At 64.6% G+C, this 17,278-nt stretch overlaps 1 protein-coding gene and 1 pseudogene across 3 annotated transcripts; both read left to right on the plus strand.

Moving 5' to 3' along the window:
* Positions 1–4,104: 4,104 nt before the first annotated feature.
* UNC5A (unc-5 netrin receptor A) lies at positions 4,105–17,257 on the plus strand. 3 transcript variants are annotated; one of them, XM_068206072.1, is made up of 16 exons: positions 4,105–4,277; positions 12,357–12,578; positions 12,718–12,861; positions 12,938–13,041; positions 13,153–13,333; positions 13,447–13,614; positions 13,803–13,967; positions 14,054–14,242; positions 14,658–14,957; positions 15,049–15,136; positions 15,216–15,384; positions 15,462–15,695; positions 15,791–15,940; positions 16,035–16,199; positions 16,284–16,459; positions 16,668–17,257. In XM_068206072.1, exons 1-16 carry the CDS (start codon positions 4,163–4,165, stop codon positions 16,825–16,827), a joined length of 2,730 nt encoding a protein of 909 aa, XP_068062173.1. In that variant the 5' UTR covers positions 4,105–4,162; the 3' UTR covers positions 16,828–17,257. The 3 variants fall into 3 exon arrangements, with proteins under 3 accessions (XP_068062173.1, XP_068062172.1, XP_068062171.1); XM_068206070.1 differs by lacking the exon at positions 4,105–4,277 and having other exon boundaries at positions 11,999–12,578; XM_068206071.1 differs by lacking the exons at positions 4,105–4,277; positions 13,447–13,614 and having other exon boundaries at positions 11,996–12,578.
* On the plus strand, positions 4,286–5,817 carry LOC137483179 (uncharacterized; annotated as a pseudogene).
* Positions 17,258–17,278: the final 21 nt, after the last annotated feature.

Raw genomic sequence — 17,278 nt, forward strand, 5'->3', positions numbered from 1 at the left:
CCAGGGCAGGGTGAGGGGTACAAAGGATGGCTGGGGACAGCAAATGGCCACTTGCAGCCCACAAGCTGCCCATGCCCAGAACAACCTCACACTGCTCCCAGCTGTGACCTCCCCAGCCTGCCCCCAGCCTGGTGTGGGGACAGGGATGGGGACAAGGACGCTGCCTTTGTGCCAATCTGTAATGAGATTTCTGCTTGGCTGCCTGGATAAAAAATCCCACCCAGAGGATGCGAAAAGCCTCTCCAAGCCCCAGCAGCCTCCTGCCCCTGCTCAGCCCAGACCATACAGAGGTGCCCCTGCCCCAGCACCCACAGTGCCACCCGGGGGGCATCTACACCACCTCCACCCAGGAGCCCCCACTGCAATGCTGGGAGTGGGGCACCCATGGGATGTGCAGTCCAGGGGCTTCTCTACCTATTTATCCCTTTGCCCCCTGTCCCAGCCCATGCTGGCACTGGTGCAGCCTCCCTGTGCCCAGGCTGGGGGTGCCAGGCCCACCCTTGGGGACCCGAAGTTGCATGTCAGCACCGTGCCCACTGTCCTGTCGTCCTGGGTGCCAGCATCTGCATCCCAGTGCTGCCAGATGTCGATTCTCTGTGGTGAGGTCCTGGCACCCTGGTACTGTGTCTGCAGAACTTGTGTTTGCAGTGTGGCACCACACTGTGCTTCTGGCCACCTCCTTTTCCCCCACAGCAGCAGAAAATCCAACTCCTCAAAGAGTGGGGAGTGACTCTGTGGGTGCTCAGGGCTACAAGGAACAGGCTGTGCCCGATGGGCTTTGCTGCACTTCCTAAAGGAGCCCTTCCCACCCCCAGCACCGTGCGTCGTTAATCGACTCTTGCAAATGGCTAATTTTGAAAATCCTCTTATCAGAATTAGGTCCTCAACATCCATATTTATTTACTTTTCATTTTCATAATCTTTCTGCTCCTTGTGTGGCTGGGGTTGTTCTCACTGGCTCCATTTCTGAGCATCCCTGTGCAGGATGACACCTGGGATGTCCCACACCGTGCCACGTTACCCCAAGCCAAGCTGTCCCGTGCCATGCTGTGCTGTGCCAGGCTGTCACCTGTCTGTTATACAGCACACATGTTCCTCACACCTTTGGCTCTGCCAGTGACACCATCAGCACCATCAGCTGGAGCACCCTCTTGTCCCATGTCCCGCAGAGCCCAGTCCCTGCCTGGCGCCAGGGCAGCCACATCCTGCCCGTGGGTCCCTGCATTATGCATTGTTTATCCGGCAGCACCTTCCCTGTTTGTAACTCAATTAAGCAGGCACGGGGTTGCTAATACAATGGTGTTTAATATTCGGCTTCCTTAAATACCACAAATGGATAGGCAGGCAGCGCACGGGCGATCCATTATACATGAGCTCAAATATCTACTTAAATATTTGATGGGAGTTTAGAAAATCTCAGGGCTGGCCTTGCCCGTGGCTGCCAGGGCTGGGCAGGAGGTCGGGCACAGCACAGGCAGGGGTTTGCCAGGCCCTGTGGTGGTGGGAGCTGCCTCACCCCTGCTGGCCCAGACAAAAGTGGCACCTGGGGCATGCGGTGAGAGGTGAGCAGTGCCAGGGAGGTGACATCCCTACGGGGCTGGCAGCTAAAGCCCACAGAGTCTGGGTGTACCACTGCTCACCAGGTGATGCCCTCCCCCCACCTCCACCTTAATCCAGTCTTTTTCAGAAGAAAGCCCTGACACAATGGCTGTAGCACGTGGCTGAGCCATGACCGCAGAACACTGGAGAGGAGAATTAATTTTTAATTCCACCTTAATTACTCTGAGTAATAATCCATTTACAGCACCCAGTGGGACCAGGGTCTCTGGCGTCCCCCTGGGGCTTGCAGAGCACCCAGATGCTGAGTATGTGGGGTTGGAGGCACTGGGCCAGCCAAGCACTGCAATCTTCTCCTCAAAGCCTCTGATTCCCGTGGCTCCCCATGTGCTGCAGCCCCTCACACCACCCTGGCAAGTGGTCAGGGGTCCCAGATGCCCCCACGGGCATGAGCCAGGCAGACATTGACCCTTGGCAGCAGGACTCAGGGCTCTGGCAGCTGTAGAGCAGGATCTGGCTCATCCATCCCCTCAGTTTCTCCTCAGCAAGAGGGAAAGCAAGCGGAATTAAAAGTGATCTCCTCAATCTGTATTAATTAGAGTTTATTCATTCGTCAGTGCACCCTGCCACTTCTCCATTGATGACCCAGCCATGCTGGCCTGCAGTGCAGGAGGGACATTCAGGGTGACACCACACAGCCATGGCATGGCCCCTCCGTGGCACTGAGCAGGACCAGCACATGGCAAGGAGAGCTGAGAGAAGCAGAGGCTGGACTGGGCACCCCCAGCTGGGCACTGGGACAGGGAGGATGCAGTGGGTGCCCAGGGGGTGGGAGTGTTGTTGCTGGCACTGCCGGCACAGTGCCAGGAGCAGGAGCTGGAAGCCATCCCAGGAGAGAGGTGCAAGGAGCAGATGGGGCTGGCATCGCACGTGGGACCCCCAGCCCCCTCCCCACCGCGCTGCCCCAGGGCAGCACCGTGCTGGGTACCCACCTCAGGTGCCATCTGCACTGGGTACCCCCACCTCGCCCTGTCCTGCTGCTTGCCTGGGGGGTTTGGCCACCATGGGAGCCCGAGCTGGGGGTCCCAGCGCTGCGGGGGAGCTCGCCCCGGTTCCCATGGCAGCCCCCCAGAGCTCATGTGCAGAGCGGTGACTTCAGCAGGAGCAGATGGAGCCGCAAGGAGTAAAAACATCCTGTTTCCATGCAAATGCCATCAGTAATAACGAGCCAGCCTGAAGGAGGGCTGTTATTGCTGAGCCAGAGCTCTGCTTACAGGGGCTGGGGCTCTCTCCTCTGCCACTGGCCCCCACCATCGTCCGGGCAGATGTCCCGGGGCTCGTGGATCTGCTTGGGGCAGCATGGTGGGATGAAAATGGGCACCCACGGGTGTCAGCCCACAATCGCTGCCCTACATGGCTGGTCCAGGACTGCATTGGCACAGGAGGTCCCGGGAGGTGTTTGATGATGGGAGATGGCTCTGGACTCGTCCCAGAGAGGTGCTGGCAGTGGGCTCGACTCTGCCTGGCACTGCCAGCATTGCACTGGGGTGGAGGGAGGCCACAACACAGCTGGTGCCACCCGGGAGAGCTGTGCTGGCTTCACACATGCTTCAGCTCTTGAAGGCATCAGAGCAGTTGTTAATTGTTCCTGATGCCACTAATGAAATTATTGCTGCACGACACTGGGAGCCACTGCCCGGCCCCTGCTGCTGTGGACAGGGCTGCTCAGCACAGCTGCTGCAGGCTTTGGTTGCCACAGGGTTTGGGGAGCACCTCGGTGCAGCCTCAGCCCCCTATGACTTTGTCCCTTGCCCACACTGCAACTGCCCACTGGTGAGGCAACGCTGCGTGTGGACACCTTGGCAGGGTGCAGGGAGGGGACAGAGAGGGAAGGGGCCACATCCTGCAGCTGCATCCTCTGAGAGAGGCCAGTGTGACTGAGCACGGGGTACCGTTAGGCCAGACCGGCATGTGTGGCACTAAGGTGAGGTCCCACAGGTGACCCATGCTGCCGCAAAGATTGTGGTCCCTATTCTGTGACATTTCCCGTGGGGTGCCAGGCTGGGCTGGGGAGCATCCCTGGGCATCACCTGGTGGTGCAGCAGGGGCTTGGGGTAGAGTGGGGTTTGGAGGGGAGACGAAGCGTGCAGCAGGTGTGAGCTGCCGGGGGGTGTCCCGGGGGGTGCAGAGCCAGCGGGCGTCCCGGAGAGGGGAGTGACGCCGTGCCGGGGGATGCGCCGTGCCCGGGGGGGGATGCAAGCCGGGGGAGCGGCGCTGCTCTGCGCTCGGGGACGGTGCGGACCCCCCGTGCCGGCTCGGGTGTGTGCAGAGGCGGGGGGTGCAGTGCCAGCGGGGGGAGCGGTGCCGGCGTTGCGGGCGGGGGGCGGCGGCGGGGGCGCGCCCAGCTGTTGCGCCGTCCCTTCCGCGGGCGGGTCCGCGCTCCCGCCCCGCATTGGCGGCGCCCGGGCGGAGCGGAGCGGCGCGGCGGCGGGCGGCAGCCGCGGCGGGGCCGGTGGCGGTGGCGGGGGCGCCATGGCCCGCTGAGGGCGGCGCGGAGCGCGGCCCGCCCTGCTCCCTCGCCCCGCAGCGCTCCGCGGGGCGCGCCATGGGTGCGCGGCCGCCCCGCCGCCGGGCCCCCCCCGCCGCCGCCGCCGCCGCTGCCGCCGCCGCGCCGGGGCCGCTCGGTGCCCTGCTCGCCGCTGCCCTGCTCGCCGCCGCCGGTGAGTCACCGCCGCCTCCCGCGGGCACCGCGCTCTGGGCGGGAGGGGGGGACCGGCGGCGCGGCGGGGACCCGGCACCGAGACTGGGCGCCGGGCAAGGTCACCCGGGGAGCGGCGGCGGGTGGGTGTCCTGCGGGACGCCGGTGCCCTCACGGGGACGGCGGCCGTTCGTTCGCCGTGCGGGATGCCCGCTGGCTGTGGGAGGTTCGGGTGCTGGTGGGGCGCCCTCCCGGAACGGGGATGTGTCCCCCGCCCCGCGGCGGCCACTGCCGCCCCCCGCCCCTTGCCCAAGCGTGGCCGCACACGCGTGTCCCGCCGGCACTGCCCCGGACGCTGCCCGCACTCGGTGGGGCTGGCGCTTCCCGCCACGGCTCCGCTCCCCGGGGCCCTGCCAGCGCCGGGCAGCGGTGTCCGCAGCGCACCTGCCCCACGCGTGGCGTCCCTGCCCAACGCACAGCATCCCTGCCGCTGGCACAGTGTTCCTGCCGCTGCCATCACTTGGCCGGGACACGAGGGACCGCGGTGACGGGATAGCCCAGAGGGTGCTGTCACGCCGCGGGGGTGCGCGTGGGTGGTCGTGACGCGGGGAGTATGCGGGACTGTATCGGTGGTGCTGCAGACGCGGACGGTCCGGAGCACGGCTGCCCCCGGCAATGCTCCCCGGGGCAGGACCCGGCAGGAGCGGGAGAGGCCGGGTGGACCCCCGGGGCTTGGTCGCTCCGGCGGGCGGTCCGTGGGGTCGGCGGCCGGGAGTACGGTGGGTGCCCGGGGCTGGCGGCCGCTGGCAGGTGTCACGGCAGACGGGAAGTGGCGGCTGCAGACAAAGGACCAGGCTGGGGGCGGGGAGCTGCGAGAGGCTGGACGTGAGCTCTGCGGGGAGCCCGTGGGGGGGACGGGACTTCCCCTCTGCGCCCGAGGGTCACGGCCCCCTGACCCTCCACCCGCCAGCAAAGATGTCCCTTAGCGTGGTTTCAGTGCCTTGGTGGGCACGGCAGACACCCAGAGGGGGCTGCAGCCCCAGTGCTGCCTGAAACCGTCTGGGCATCCCCAGGGACCCGGCGTTCCCAGCATGGCCCCGTCTGCAGGAGGACGCTGCAGAGACGGCGCGGTGGGTGGGCACCTCTTGGGTGCAGTGGACCCTATATGGAGGGTGCTGGGGCACCCAGCTGGGCATGGACCGCGGCTGTCCTCACGGCACGCTTGGGAACTGTGAGGATGGATGGAGATGGGGGGGCAGAAGGGCAGGGGGTGCACCAGAGCACCTCACGCCAGCCCTGTGACAGGAGGTGTGAGGAGCCCGGAGGTGCCAGCACCGGCTCGGGCAGTGTGGTGTGGTGCCGGTCCCCATCGCTCGCTTGGCAGGCAGCTCACAGCCGGCCGCGGCGCAACTGAGCCCAGTCACCTGTGCAGCCACTGCTTGGCACAAACGGGGCAGGCTGGGCCTCTGCTCCAGCCTGGCAAGGCATGGCACAGCATGGCATAGCATGGCACAGCGTGGCATTGCACAGCTCTCCTCACCAGGGTCCTCAAGCCACGGGTTGGGGACCCAGGTGTCCAGGCAAAGGGCCCCTGCCTGCTGGTGGAGCAGCATCCCTGGTGGTGGGCTGCCCGCCCGCTGGTGCCCGCAGGGGTAGGGAGAGAACAGCAGCGAGGACTGGGGGCCACCCATGGGCAGCAGTGAGGGGCAAGCCCCCAAGGTGGGGAGCTGCCCTGCTCGGCTGCTGCACCGGCAGGTGGGCAAGGGCAGAGGGGCAGGGTCCTTCCCAAGAGCTGCCCCTGACCCAGTTGTGCTGTGGGCCCTTCCCCTTGGCATCGTTGCAGCCCGTGCCAGGCCCTAGCACATCTCCTGCCCCAGCCCCTCAGGTCAGGGCCATGGACTCTGCTCTAACCGCACACGAGCCACGTTGTGCTGCTGACTTCCCGGGGCTGCCAGGGACCCCTGGGCTCCAGCAGACAGCCCCCAGCCACTGCACTCCACAGCCTGATGCCCCACAGCCTGGCACCCCAGGTCATTGCATCATACATGACCCTACAACCTGTGCCTGGCTGGGCACTGGTGGCTCCATGGGGCGGGCAGGAGTGCAGGGTGGCAGGCAGGGCTGGAGTGTGCCGGGCGCCGGGAAGCTGCCGTGCCGGCTGTCAGCAGGAGCACGCGGCAGACGCAGCCTGCCCAGGGCTGTTTGTTCTGGCTCGGTGCCACGCGGGGCTGGCACTACATCAAACCGTGCGGAGCCTGGCAGGTGCTTGCGGGAGGGAACCGGGATGCTGACGGTGCCACCAGGGGCTGGGCACCCCCGGAGTCACCACGGGCACCTCATAGCCTGGCCCACTGGGGTGGCCAGCAGCACACGAGACCACCCTGTTATTGATGCCGGTGCCCAAGGGGTGTTGGCATGGAGACTGAGTGCTGTGCATGACCCACTGTCCCCCCTTCCCTGTGCCCAGGGGTGCACCCTCCATGCCAGCACTGCTCTGTCAGCACAATCGCTGGTCCATGTATTGCATGTCTGTCCATGGGAAGGCTGAGGTGGCCTGGCTCCAGACTGGGCACTCCGGGACCCTGTCCTCCTCCAGTCAGTCCCAGTTGCCCAGTACCCCTTGGCTCTGCCATCTGCCTGCTCTTTGGGTGCTGCTCCCGGGGCGGCGTCAGGCAGGTTGGTCCCCATGGGCCCCCAGACCCTGCTCTGCCGGGGCTCCTGCAGGATGGGGTTCTCAGGCCCCAGGTCCCTCAGACAGCTCTTGCTGCCAGACGGTTATGAGGTGCCAGGGCTGCCGTCGCCACTGGGTGACACCCGTGGGTGAGAGGGGAGACACTGTGGGGCTGGACACTGGCACCTGGGACTGTTGTCCCCTGCCCGTTCCGATGGGATGCAGGACTGAGGTGACCTTGACACTCCTCCCAGGGGGCCAGGGCTTGGACAGAGCTTTTGCTTTTCTCACTGTCAGTTAAAGGAGAGCCAGGAAATCCTCTCACCTTCCCGGGATCGAGACCCCAGCGACAGCTCCCACACGTTGCACCGGGCCAGTCTTGTGCCTTCCACCATCCAAGTGCTAGACTGGGTTGGGGGACGCACTCATCCTCCACTGAGCACGGGACCCCTTCCCCATGCCGTGCTGCTGAGAGGGGCTGGCAGGTCTTGGCACGAGTACTGCCGGCACAGGGGGTCTGGGGTCTGTAGGGCTCTTCAGCTACCCAGAGCTGGTAGGGAACATGTCCCCTCTCAGGCTCTGTGTGCCTGGGGAAGAATGCCCGGCACTGGATGCAGGGGCTGGTAGCCCTCAAGCAGGCAGAGGTGGTCCCTGGGGAGGGGCTGCCACCTCCGCCTGTCTTTGGTGGCACTGGTACCATTGTCCTCAGACTCCGGGCATGGTGCAGCGGGGTTCATGTGCGGGCACAGCCAGGGCGTGCAGCCCTGGGCGGGCGCTGGGAGCCCTGCCCGCCCTGGCACATGCTAATTGCATGTAATGGGGAGAGCAGTATCAGCTCAAATCCGTAATTAGGCAGCTCCATTGTCATGCAAACCCGCCTAATTCATTCACAACCAGCACTCGCTTCATCAGCGCCCAGACGCTGCCAGGCACTCACCGGGAGACAGACACCTCCACCCAGCCTCCCCCGTGGCCGTAGGGCTGGCACACGTGGGCCACACGCCTGAGGGGCCTGGACGATGGCCAGCTTGTGGGGACACGCCAGAAAATTGGGGACACGGTCCAGGGTAGGCGGGGGCACCCCCGGGGACACGGTGCCCATTGGAGCACGGAGGCCGTGTTGGCATCATGTGCCCATAGTCGCATCATCCCCAGTGCTCAGCACGCACCAGGCTGGCCAGGAGCCAGCTCCTGCTGCCCAGCATTGGCATCCGACCCTGCTGGCTCTCTGCCCAGCCGGGGCTGGCACTGGCACCCGCCTGGCATTACTGTGGGACTGTGTGGGGTGGAGGGGTGGGCGCAAGGGAAGTGTTTGCCGATGTCCTGGTGCCCCAGGTGAGGGTCAGAGCAGCTGGGCAGTGCTGTGGCCCATGGCTGGGGGGGTCTCCCAGAGACAACACCAGCTGATTGTGCCTCAGAGCCAGCCTCTCCCAGCAGCATGGTACCCAGCTCAAAGCCTCAGACGAGCTTTTTGATTGTGGTGACTTGTGCCAGTTCCCTTCTCTGCACCCTGCAGAGAGCAAAGTGCCAGCGACGGGGACCCCTGCGTGCAGGGTTGGCACCCCCAGGCTCTCCTGGGAACAGATGGGCACCCTCTGCCCTCCCCCTGATGCCCACCCTTCCCTCGTTAAGGCCGGAGCAATCAGCAGCAATTAAGGCTTTAATTACCTGATGCTGGGACGCAGAGTGCCAGCAAAGTGCAGGGAAATCTTTCATGTTAATGGTGTGCCAGGCCTGGCACGGCCACGATGGATGGGGCACCAGCTGGGAGCAAATCTGCCGGCCACAAAGCCCACGGGTATTCAGGGAGGTCCACCGAGGGGCACAGTGGTGGAGGCAGGTGCTGGCATTGAGGTCCCCACGCTGCTGTGGGGAACCCCAGAGTGGCAGCAGCAGGCAGGGAGCATGGAGAGGGTGGGGGCAGAGGGAGGATGGGGTGGGATGCCCCTTCGGGGGTGGCTGATGTGGTGGGCAGCAGTGTTGATACAGACCCATGCCATTGTCCCACTGCAAGCAGCCACCTGCTCCCTCCCAGGGGCAGCTGTGCCACGTGGGCACCCACCGGCCGTGCCGGTGCTGGGGCTGGCGCTGCCGCAGCCACCGGCGGGCAGCCTCTCCTCGCCAAGAACACGCTGACCTTCTCAGTGTCTCCCCGCGGCAGGCACAGAGGCACCCACCAGGCTGCTCCTGGCACCACTGGGGACTTTGGCACTGTCACCCAGGCAGGATCAGCCCCTTGAGGACCAGAGGGACCATACTGGGGCACCCACTGGAGCCTGGTGTGTTCTATCAGTGCCCCCCCACCACCACCCCCCCAAAATGGGCAGTTCAGTGTCCTGTGGTCTCTCCTTGACCAGTAACACCAGCACACCTGGTATTTCTGCTGCTGGGGTGCCCAGGTGGTCCGGTGAGAGGCTGTGTGACCACCTGGGGTGGCAGGAAACAGGAGGAGCTTTGTATATGGGGGGCAGGAGCAGCTGGGGGTCCCACAGTGCTGTGACGAAGGTAGGGGTGGGTTCCCAGAGCTCACAGCGGGTGTCCCCATCCCCTCTGCACCCTGAGCTGGGTGTGGCAGACTTGTTCCCCAGCCCACCATCCTTCCCCTGCGTCAGGCACCACTCGTTAGCCCACATGTTGGGGGGGATAATTGATATTAAAGCTCTGCTTAGTGCACCGACTTTACTGGCTCAGATTTATCGGCGCTGGAGCAAACTGTGCTCCCAGTCACTCCTTTGGCTGCAGGGAGAACGGCCGAGGCTGTGCCACGGTGAGAGAGGGGCGAGGGGTGTGTGGAACCCAGGGCCCCCCCAACCCCGTCGGCTCGCTCCCCGTCCCCGCCGAAGTTCCCCGGTTCCCTTTGCCAAGGTGACATAAGCATCTCGCCTGTTTCCATGGCAACGCAGCGGCAGGTGAGCGCGAGGCGGATGCGGGAGCCGGCACGCGCCACATGGGGGGCCGCTGCCCACAGGGCACCCACGCTGCGCCCGCACCCACGGGCTGGGGGTGGGGGCTGGGGGTGCCAGGCTGTGGGGGGACCCACAGGACGCGGGGGGCCCGCAGTGCATGGAGGTGGCTGCAGAGTGCGGGGCACCGGTGGGGTGCAGGGTGCCTGTGCTGCGGGATGTGTCTGTGGTGTGGGAGATGCCCACGTTGTGAAGAATGGCTGTGGAGTGGAGGGGTCCACAGGATATGGGGGGCCCACAGCGCATGGAGGTGGCTGCAGAGTGCGGGGCACCGGTGGGGTGCAGGGTGCCTGTGCTGCGGGATGTGTCTGTGGTGTGGGAGGTGCCCACGCTGTGAAGAATGGCTGTGGAGTGGAGGGGTCCACAGGACATGGGGGGCCCACAGCGCATGGAGGTGGTTGCAGAGAGTGGGGTGCCCATAGGATGTGAGGTGCCCACGGAGTGTGTGGCATCCACAGTGCATGAGATCCCCGAGGTGTTTGGCATAACTGTGACGCGTGGGGTGGCCATGGTCCATTGGATGGTCACAGGGTGCGTGAGGTGCTCGTAGAGCGTGCAGAGCCCACGGTGTGTAGGGTCGTCATGAAGGGGGTGCCTGTGGTGCATGGGGCACCCAGACCACAGTTCCCCTGCTCCCTCACAGGGCTCCAGGCTAGCTCCAGCCTCCTGGCTGTGCCACGTGGTTCCATCCATGCCCCACACCACAGCACAGAGCCTCACCAGTGCCTGGCACAGTGCTCAGCAGCAGGACATCCAGGGCTGGCTCTGCCGCTCACTGCACATCCCCACCTCTTTTGCTGTCCATGCTCCCCCCGCTCTGCCCACAATGCACCCAGCACCCCGCTTGGGTGAGCAGCTGCGGGGGCTGCATACCCATCCTGCCTCCTCCATGCCTTGCTGCTGGTCCCAGGCTTCCTGCGCCCCTCCACTCAGCCGTGATGGATAGACACGCAGCTCGGCAATCGCTGTACTCATTTCACGTGTGATTAAAAAGCTGGTCCCGCAGCACAGTTCAACCGGCGCGTCTGCTACAGCCGCCCGGGCGGGAGGCAGCCGCGATGCTGTGCAGCAGCAAACATGGCATTTCATAAATAAATTGGGTTTATTTACCCAGAGCCCACATGCCAGCATGCGTAGCGCAGTATGGGCACCCGGAGCGCCCGAGCAGCAGGCACAGCGGTGGGACCCGCGGGTGATGCAGCGAGCTGTGCCGCAGCCGGCACGGGGACAGCCCCGCGCCGGGGACCGCAGCGCCTGTCCGTGCCGTGACCCCCGGGCCGGCCCCAGGCTGCGGCTGGGGGGGTCGTTAAACCAGTGAAATATGAGACGCCTGTATATCCCCGACAGGAGTTTTAATTAAATTAATTGCCAGTGACATTGTAAAAGTGCTGATGGGGTAATAACCGGCGCGTTATGGTCGCCGTTTATCTTCCCCGCGTAAATTAGCTGCCGCACCTTGCCCGTCCCGGCGGGCATCGCGGCGGGCTCCTCGGCACCCACTCCCCGGCTCCGAGGGGCCTGAGCCAGCTGGGGGGAGCGGCAGGGCTTGGAGCCTCCCTGGGGGACTCAGGCAGGGCCCAAGGGACCCCCGTGTCGCTCGCGTTCCCGTCACGCAGGCGGCCGTGCCGGGCGGGAGCCAGCCGCGGTGGGCACAGGCAGTGGGGTCCCACGGGCACATGGGGAGTGGCTGGTGGTTGCCAAACGAAGGTACTTAATTACTGCGCATTCCATCCCATTTAATTGCTTATTAAATCCTAACCAGCCAATTAGCAGCAGCAATTACAGCTTCATTCAGTGACACAATCGCTATTTTATCGTTTGTTAATCAAATGCTTATTTAGGGCCTTGGTTTATTAACTCTTTCCACAGCAGGCACCGGCGGGGTGGGGGGGAGAAGAGACACCTGCCCTTGTCTGGGTTGGGGGATGTGGATATTGTGGGACTGTGCCATGTGTCATATCCCCAGCACTGCTGTCCCCCTGGGGGTATGTGTGTCCAGCACTGAGCCATCCTCACCACCCTGGGGACAGCCAGCCCCCATGTGGGTGTCAGTGGCACAGGACAGGGCACACTGCTGTGCTACCCTGCCCTGTCACCACGGCTTGTCCAGCATCCCTGTGCCACTCTGGGGTGCAGCAGGGCAGGATGTGGCCCCTGGTCAGTGCCTCACAGCGTGCTGGAGAAGGGGGTGGCAGGCGCCCCGGAGGCGTGAGCGATGGCCCTTGTTGGTCACACTACATTTCCTTTTCATTAGTGCTAAGCGTGGACATGAGGGATCGGCAAGGGTTCAGCGGGCGCAGCCACTGCGCGGCTGCTTTCCCTGATGGATGGCAGGGTGGGAGAGGGCTGCCGCACTGCTGGTGGAAGGGACAGCGGGAAGGCACAGGGCCACCAGCATGTGGCTGTCCGGCGTGGGTGATGTCCCAGCCAGGGCACGTGGAGGTGGCCGAGCCCCATCTCCCCACAGGTGCTCAGCAAAGCGCAACCGTGGCCAACCCAGCATCTGGCGCATCCTCGGACCTGCTGCCACACTTCCAGCTGGAGCCAGAGGATGTCTACATTGTGAAGAACAAGGCAGTGAGCCTGGCCTGCCGTGCCACCCCTGCCACGCAGATCTACTTCAAATGCAATGGCGAGTGGGTGCACCAAGGTGACCATGTTACGCAGCACAGCACCGACCGCAGCACTGGTGAGCGCCAGCAGGAGCGGCGGTGCCAGCCCCACTCCTGGGAAGCCACATGTGCCACTCTTGGCGGGGCTTGCCTGGGGCTGGGGCATCAGGGACAGCTCCCAGCATGCCAGTGTGACGTGCCACTGTCCGCTCCCAGGGCTGCCAGTGATGGAAGTGCGCATCGAGGTCACCCGTCAGCAAGTGGAGAAGATCTTTGGGCTGGAGGAGTACTGGTGCCAGTGCGTAGCCTGGAGCTCCTCCGGCACCACCAAGAGCCAGAAGGCTTTCGTGCGCATCGCCTGTGAGTGTCTGCAGGTGTCTGGACAGACTGCGGGGCGCTGGCCCCAGCCCCCCATCTCACCCCTGTGCCTCCCCAGATCTGCGCAAGAACTTCGAGCAGGAGCCGACAGCCAGGGAGGTCTCCATTGAGCAGGGCATTGTGCTGCCATGCCGCCCTCCCGAGGGCATCCCCCCTGCCGAGGTGGGTTCCTGCAGCTGGGTAGGACAGGATGTGGCTGGGGATACCCCTCACCCAGGGCGATGATGTGTGTGATCCCAGGCAGGCACCCTGTGACATCCCTGTGCCCTACAGGTGGAGTGGCTGCGCAACGAGGAGCTGGTGGACCCGGAACTGGATGCCAACGTCTACGTGACGCCAGAGCACAGCCTGGTGCTGCGTCAGGCCCGCCTGGCCGACACCGCCAACTACACCTGCGTGGCTAAAAACATCGTGGCCCGTCGCCGCAGCGCCTCCGCTGCCATCACTGTCTACGGTATGGCCCCTCCACACCAGTCCCCACCATGCTGCCCTGGTGTCACTCTCCCTGTCCTGTCCCTCCCTGCGTCCCCTTAGCGGCAGGGTGCTGACGGGTCCCTCTCCACCCAGTGAACGGCGGCTGGTCGACGTGGACACAGTGGTCAGGCTGCAGCACCAGCTGTGGACGGGGCTGGCAGAAGCGGAGCCGGACGTGCACCAACCCCACACCCCTCAATGGGGGTGCTTTCTGTGAGGGCCAAAATGTGCAGAAAACCGCCTGCACCACCCTCTGCCCAGGTACCTGCCCTGCCCGAGGCACCGCCACCGCCCCGTCGTGCCGATGCTGCACTCCCCACTGCGCCCATTGCAGTCCCTGTCCCCACCAGATGTCTTGTCCTCCAATTCCCCTATGTGTGCGTCTCTGCCAGCCCCGGGGCAGGGAAGGGGGGTGGCAGCAGGGCGCTGACCCCAGGCTGTGCCTGCAGTGGACGGTGCCTGGTCGGAGTGGAGCAAGTGGTCAGAGTGTGGGGCCGAATGCACCCACTGGCGCAGCCGCGAGTGCTCGGAGCCAGCGCCACGCAACGGAGGCCGGGATTGTCATGGCCCCGAGCTGGACACCCGTAACTGCACCTCTGAGCTCTGCACCCACGGTGAGCATGGTGGGGATGGCAGGGTTGTCCCCTGGGAGAGGGGACCGGGGGGGTGACCGTGTGTGCTGATGCCCTGCCCCACACAGCTGCCCCCGGCGCAGAGGATGTAGCACTGTACGTGGGGCTGGTGGCCGTGGCCGTGTGCCTGGTGCTGCTGCTGCTGGTGGGGGTGCTGGTGTACTGCCGCAAGAAGGGGGGCCTGGACGCTGATGTGGCTGATTCCTCCATCCTCACCGCCGGCTTCCAGCCCGTCAGCATCAAACCCAGCAAGGCTGGTGAGTGAGTGTTGCAGGGACAGTGCACCCACACTGAGACATGGTGTCCCTTGGACCTGCAGGTGGCCATACTTGCCAGGGGGTCTCTGGGCAGGGGCTGCCTGCTACAGGGCATCCCTGGGTGGGGTTCTGTGCCCTGTGGGGTCCTTGGTCTCGAGTTGATTCTTTCCCTTATGGGATCCCTGACCTAGGGACAGGAACTCTGCATCTTAGAGTCCCTGACTGTGGGGTCAGTGTTCTGTGCCACATAGGGTCAGATCCCCAGGGGTGGTGGCTGTGTTCTACGAGGTCCTCACTATGGGGCAGAGACTGTGTGTCCCATGCCCTCTCGAGCTGACTGTGCCCATGTACCATTGCTGGGGACCCCCTGTTTCCACCTTGCCCCGGCGCCACAGTCGCTTGCTCTGTGCTGCAGACAACCCCAGCCTGCTCACCATCCAGCCAGACCTCAGCACCACCACCATGACCTACCAGGGCTCGCTCTGCCCACGCCAGGACGGCCCTGCCAAGCTCCAGCTGCCCAATGGGCACCTGCTGAGCCCGCTGGGTGCTGGACGGCACACGCTGCACCACAGCTCGCCCGCCGCCGAGGGTGCTGACTTCGTGGCCCGGCTCTCCACACAGAGCTACTTCCGCTCCCTGCCCCGCGGCACCAACAACATGGCCTATGGCACCTTCAACTTCTTGGGGGGGCGGCTCATGATCCCCAACACAGGTACAGCGGGGTGGGGATTCCAGAGCACTGCCCAGGCCAGGCAGGGTCCTCATGGGGCTCACCTCCTGCCCGCACCCCCATTCCCACCCAGGGATCAGCCTGCTCATCCCACCCGATGCCATCCCGCGGGGGAAGATCTATGAGGTCTACCTGACCCTGCACAAGCAGGAGGAGGTGAGGTAGGTGCTGGGGCTGCTGAGGCACGGGGCTGTTGGAAGGGGTTCTGTCCTGACTCAGCTGCCCCCATCGCTGCCCCAGGCTGCCCCTGGCTGGCTGCCAGACGCTGCTGAGCCCCATCGTCAGCTGTGGCCCCCCCGGGGTCCTCCTCACCCGCCCCGCCATCCTGGCCATGGGGCACTGTGTGGAAGCCAGTGCTGAGAACTGGAGCATCCGGCTGAAGAAGCAGTCGTGCGAGGGCACGTGGGAGGTGAGCAGGGGCGAGGGGTTTCAGGGATGGAGGAGGGACAGCCACGGCTGAGCTGCATCTCTGCCTGGGTGCCGTAGGACGTGCTGCAGCTGGGCGCTGAGCCGTGCACAGAGCTGTACTACTGCCAGCTGGAAGCGCAGGCTTGCTACGTGTTCACGGAGCAGCTGGGGCGCTTTGCCCTGGTCGGGGAGTCCCTCAGCATGGCGGCTTCCAAGCGCCTCAAGCTGGTCCTGTTCGCGCCAGCCGCCTGCCCCTCGCTCGAGTACAACATCCGCGTCTACTGCCTCAGTGACACCCAGGACGTCCTCAAGGTACCGCTGTCCCCAACCTGCCCGTCCCGGCTTGGAGCGAGAGCTGTGCTCCTGGTGTGAGGCATCTCCTGCCTGACTGCTGCTTGTGCTGGCAGGAGGTGATCCAGCTGGAGAAGCAGCTGGGAGGGCAGCTGATCGGAGCCCCCCGGGTGCTGCACTTCAAGGACAGCTACCACAACCTGCGCCTCTCCATCCACGATATGCCCAGCTCCCTCTGGAAGAGCAAGCTCCTCGCCAGCTACCAGGTGAGGAGTCTGGCCGGTGTGTGGGGATGGGGATAGAGGTGTAGGGAGATGTCCCTGCCACTCTGACACCCCCAGCTCTGTCACCCCACTGCAGGAGATCCCCTTCTACCACATCTGGAGCGGGCTGCAGCCCTTCCTGCACTGCACCTTCACCCTGGAGCGCCTGAGCACCAGCACCTGTGAGCTGGCCTGCAAGATCTGGGTCTGGCAGGTGGAGGGAGACGGGCAGAGCTTCACCGTCAACTTCAACATCGCCAAGGTGAGGGCAGGACTGGGCCACTCCTGGGGGTGGCCATAGGATTGCCTCACATCCCTTTCCCTCTCTGCTTGTGGTCTTTCCTAGGACACAAGGTTTTCAGACTGGCTGGTCCCCGATGAGGTGGGCACCCCGGCTCTGGTGGGCCCCAGTGCCTTCAAGATCCCCTTCCTCATCCGCCAAAAGATCATCAGCAGCCTGGACCCGCCGGGCACACGGGGAGCCGACTGGAGGACGCTGGCACAAAAGCTCAACCTTGACAGGTAATGCAGACTGAGGATAGTGCTGGGGATGGGGTGGCATGGTGGATGGGGGCAGGGGTTCTGGCCTCATCCTGCACCTATGGATGGATGCTGGAATGCTGTGAGATCCCAGGAGAGGGCTGCTGAACAAGATGAGGTTAGCATGGGGTTGATAATGGGATGTGGAGCTACCTCTGTGCCCTGACGTGGTCCCTCTGTTCCCTTCCAGCCATCTCAGCTTCTTCGCCTCGAAGGCCAGCCCCACAGCCATGATCCTCAACTTGTGGGAAGCACGGCACTTCCCCAATGGCAACCTCTCCCAGCTGGCTGCTGCCGTGGCCGAGGTCGGCAAGCAGGAAGGTGCCCTCTTCTCCGAGGCTGAGTGCTGAGCATGGCGGGTCCCAGGGGACCACTACCATGGGGCTAAGGGGGCCCTGGCTGGCCCACCAGGCTCCTACTGCCCCACAGCACACAAGGAGGGCTACTTGGCCCCCTTGGGAGGGCAGGATGTACCTGCCCCATGGCAGTCAGGCCCCTCCAGCACTGTGGCAGCGGGACTCAGCCCAGCCCTGGGGGTCCCAGAGCCCCCAGATGGGGGACTGGGGGGGCACTGGGTGTGCGTCGTGCGTGCGGTGCCGTCGTGGTGTCTGCGTGTGGGGCCAGGCGGCCCCGGGCCCCGTGCCGTGTTGTGTAAAGCCCGTTTTTTTAATTCTGTATTAAGTGCATTCAAGTATTTACACTTGGCCTTATGTACATAGCGGTGCCGCGGGCGGGGGGTCTGCCGGACGTGAATGTAAATAAATTCGATATATATTGCTACGTGGGGCTGTGCCCAGCCAT

Source organism: Anomalospiza imberbis, chromosome 15 (assembly GCF_031753505.1).
Source record: "Anomalospiza imberbis isolate Cuckoo-Finch-1a 21T00152 chromosome 15, ASM3175350v1, whole genome shotgun sequence".
In the NCBI taxonomy this organism is placed as follows: Eukaryota; Metazoa; Chordata; class Aves; order Passeriformes; family Viduidae; genus Anomalospiza; species Anomalospiza imberbis.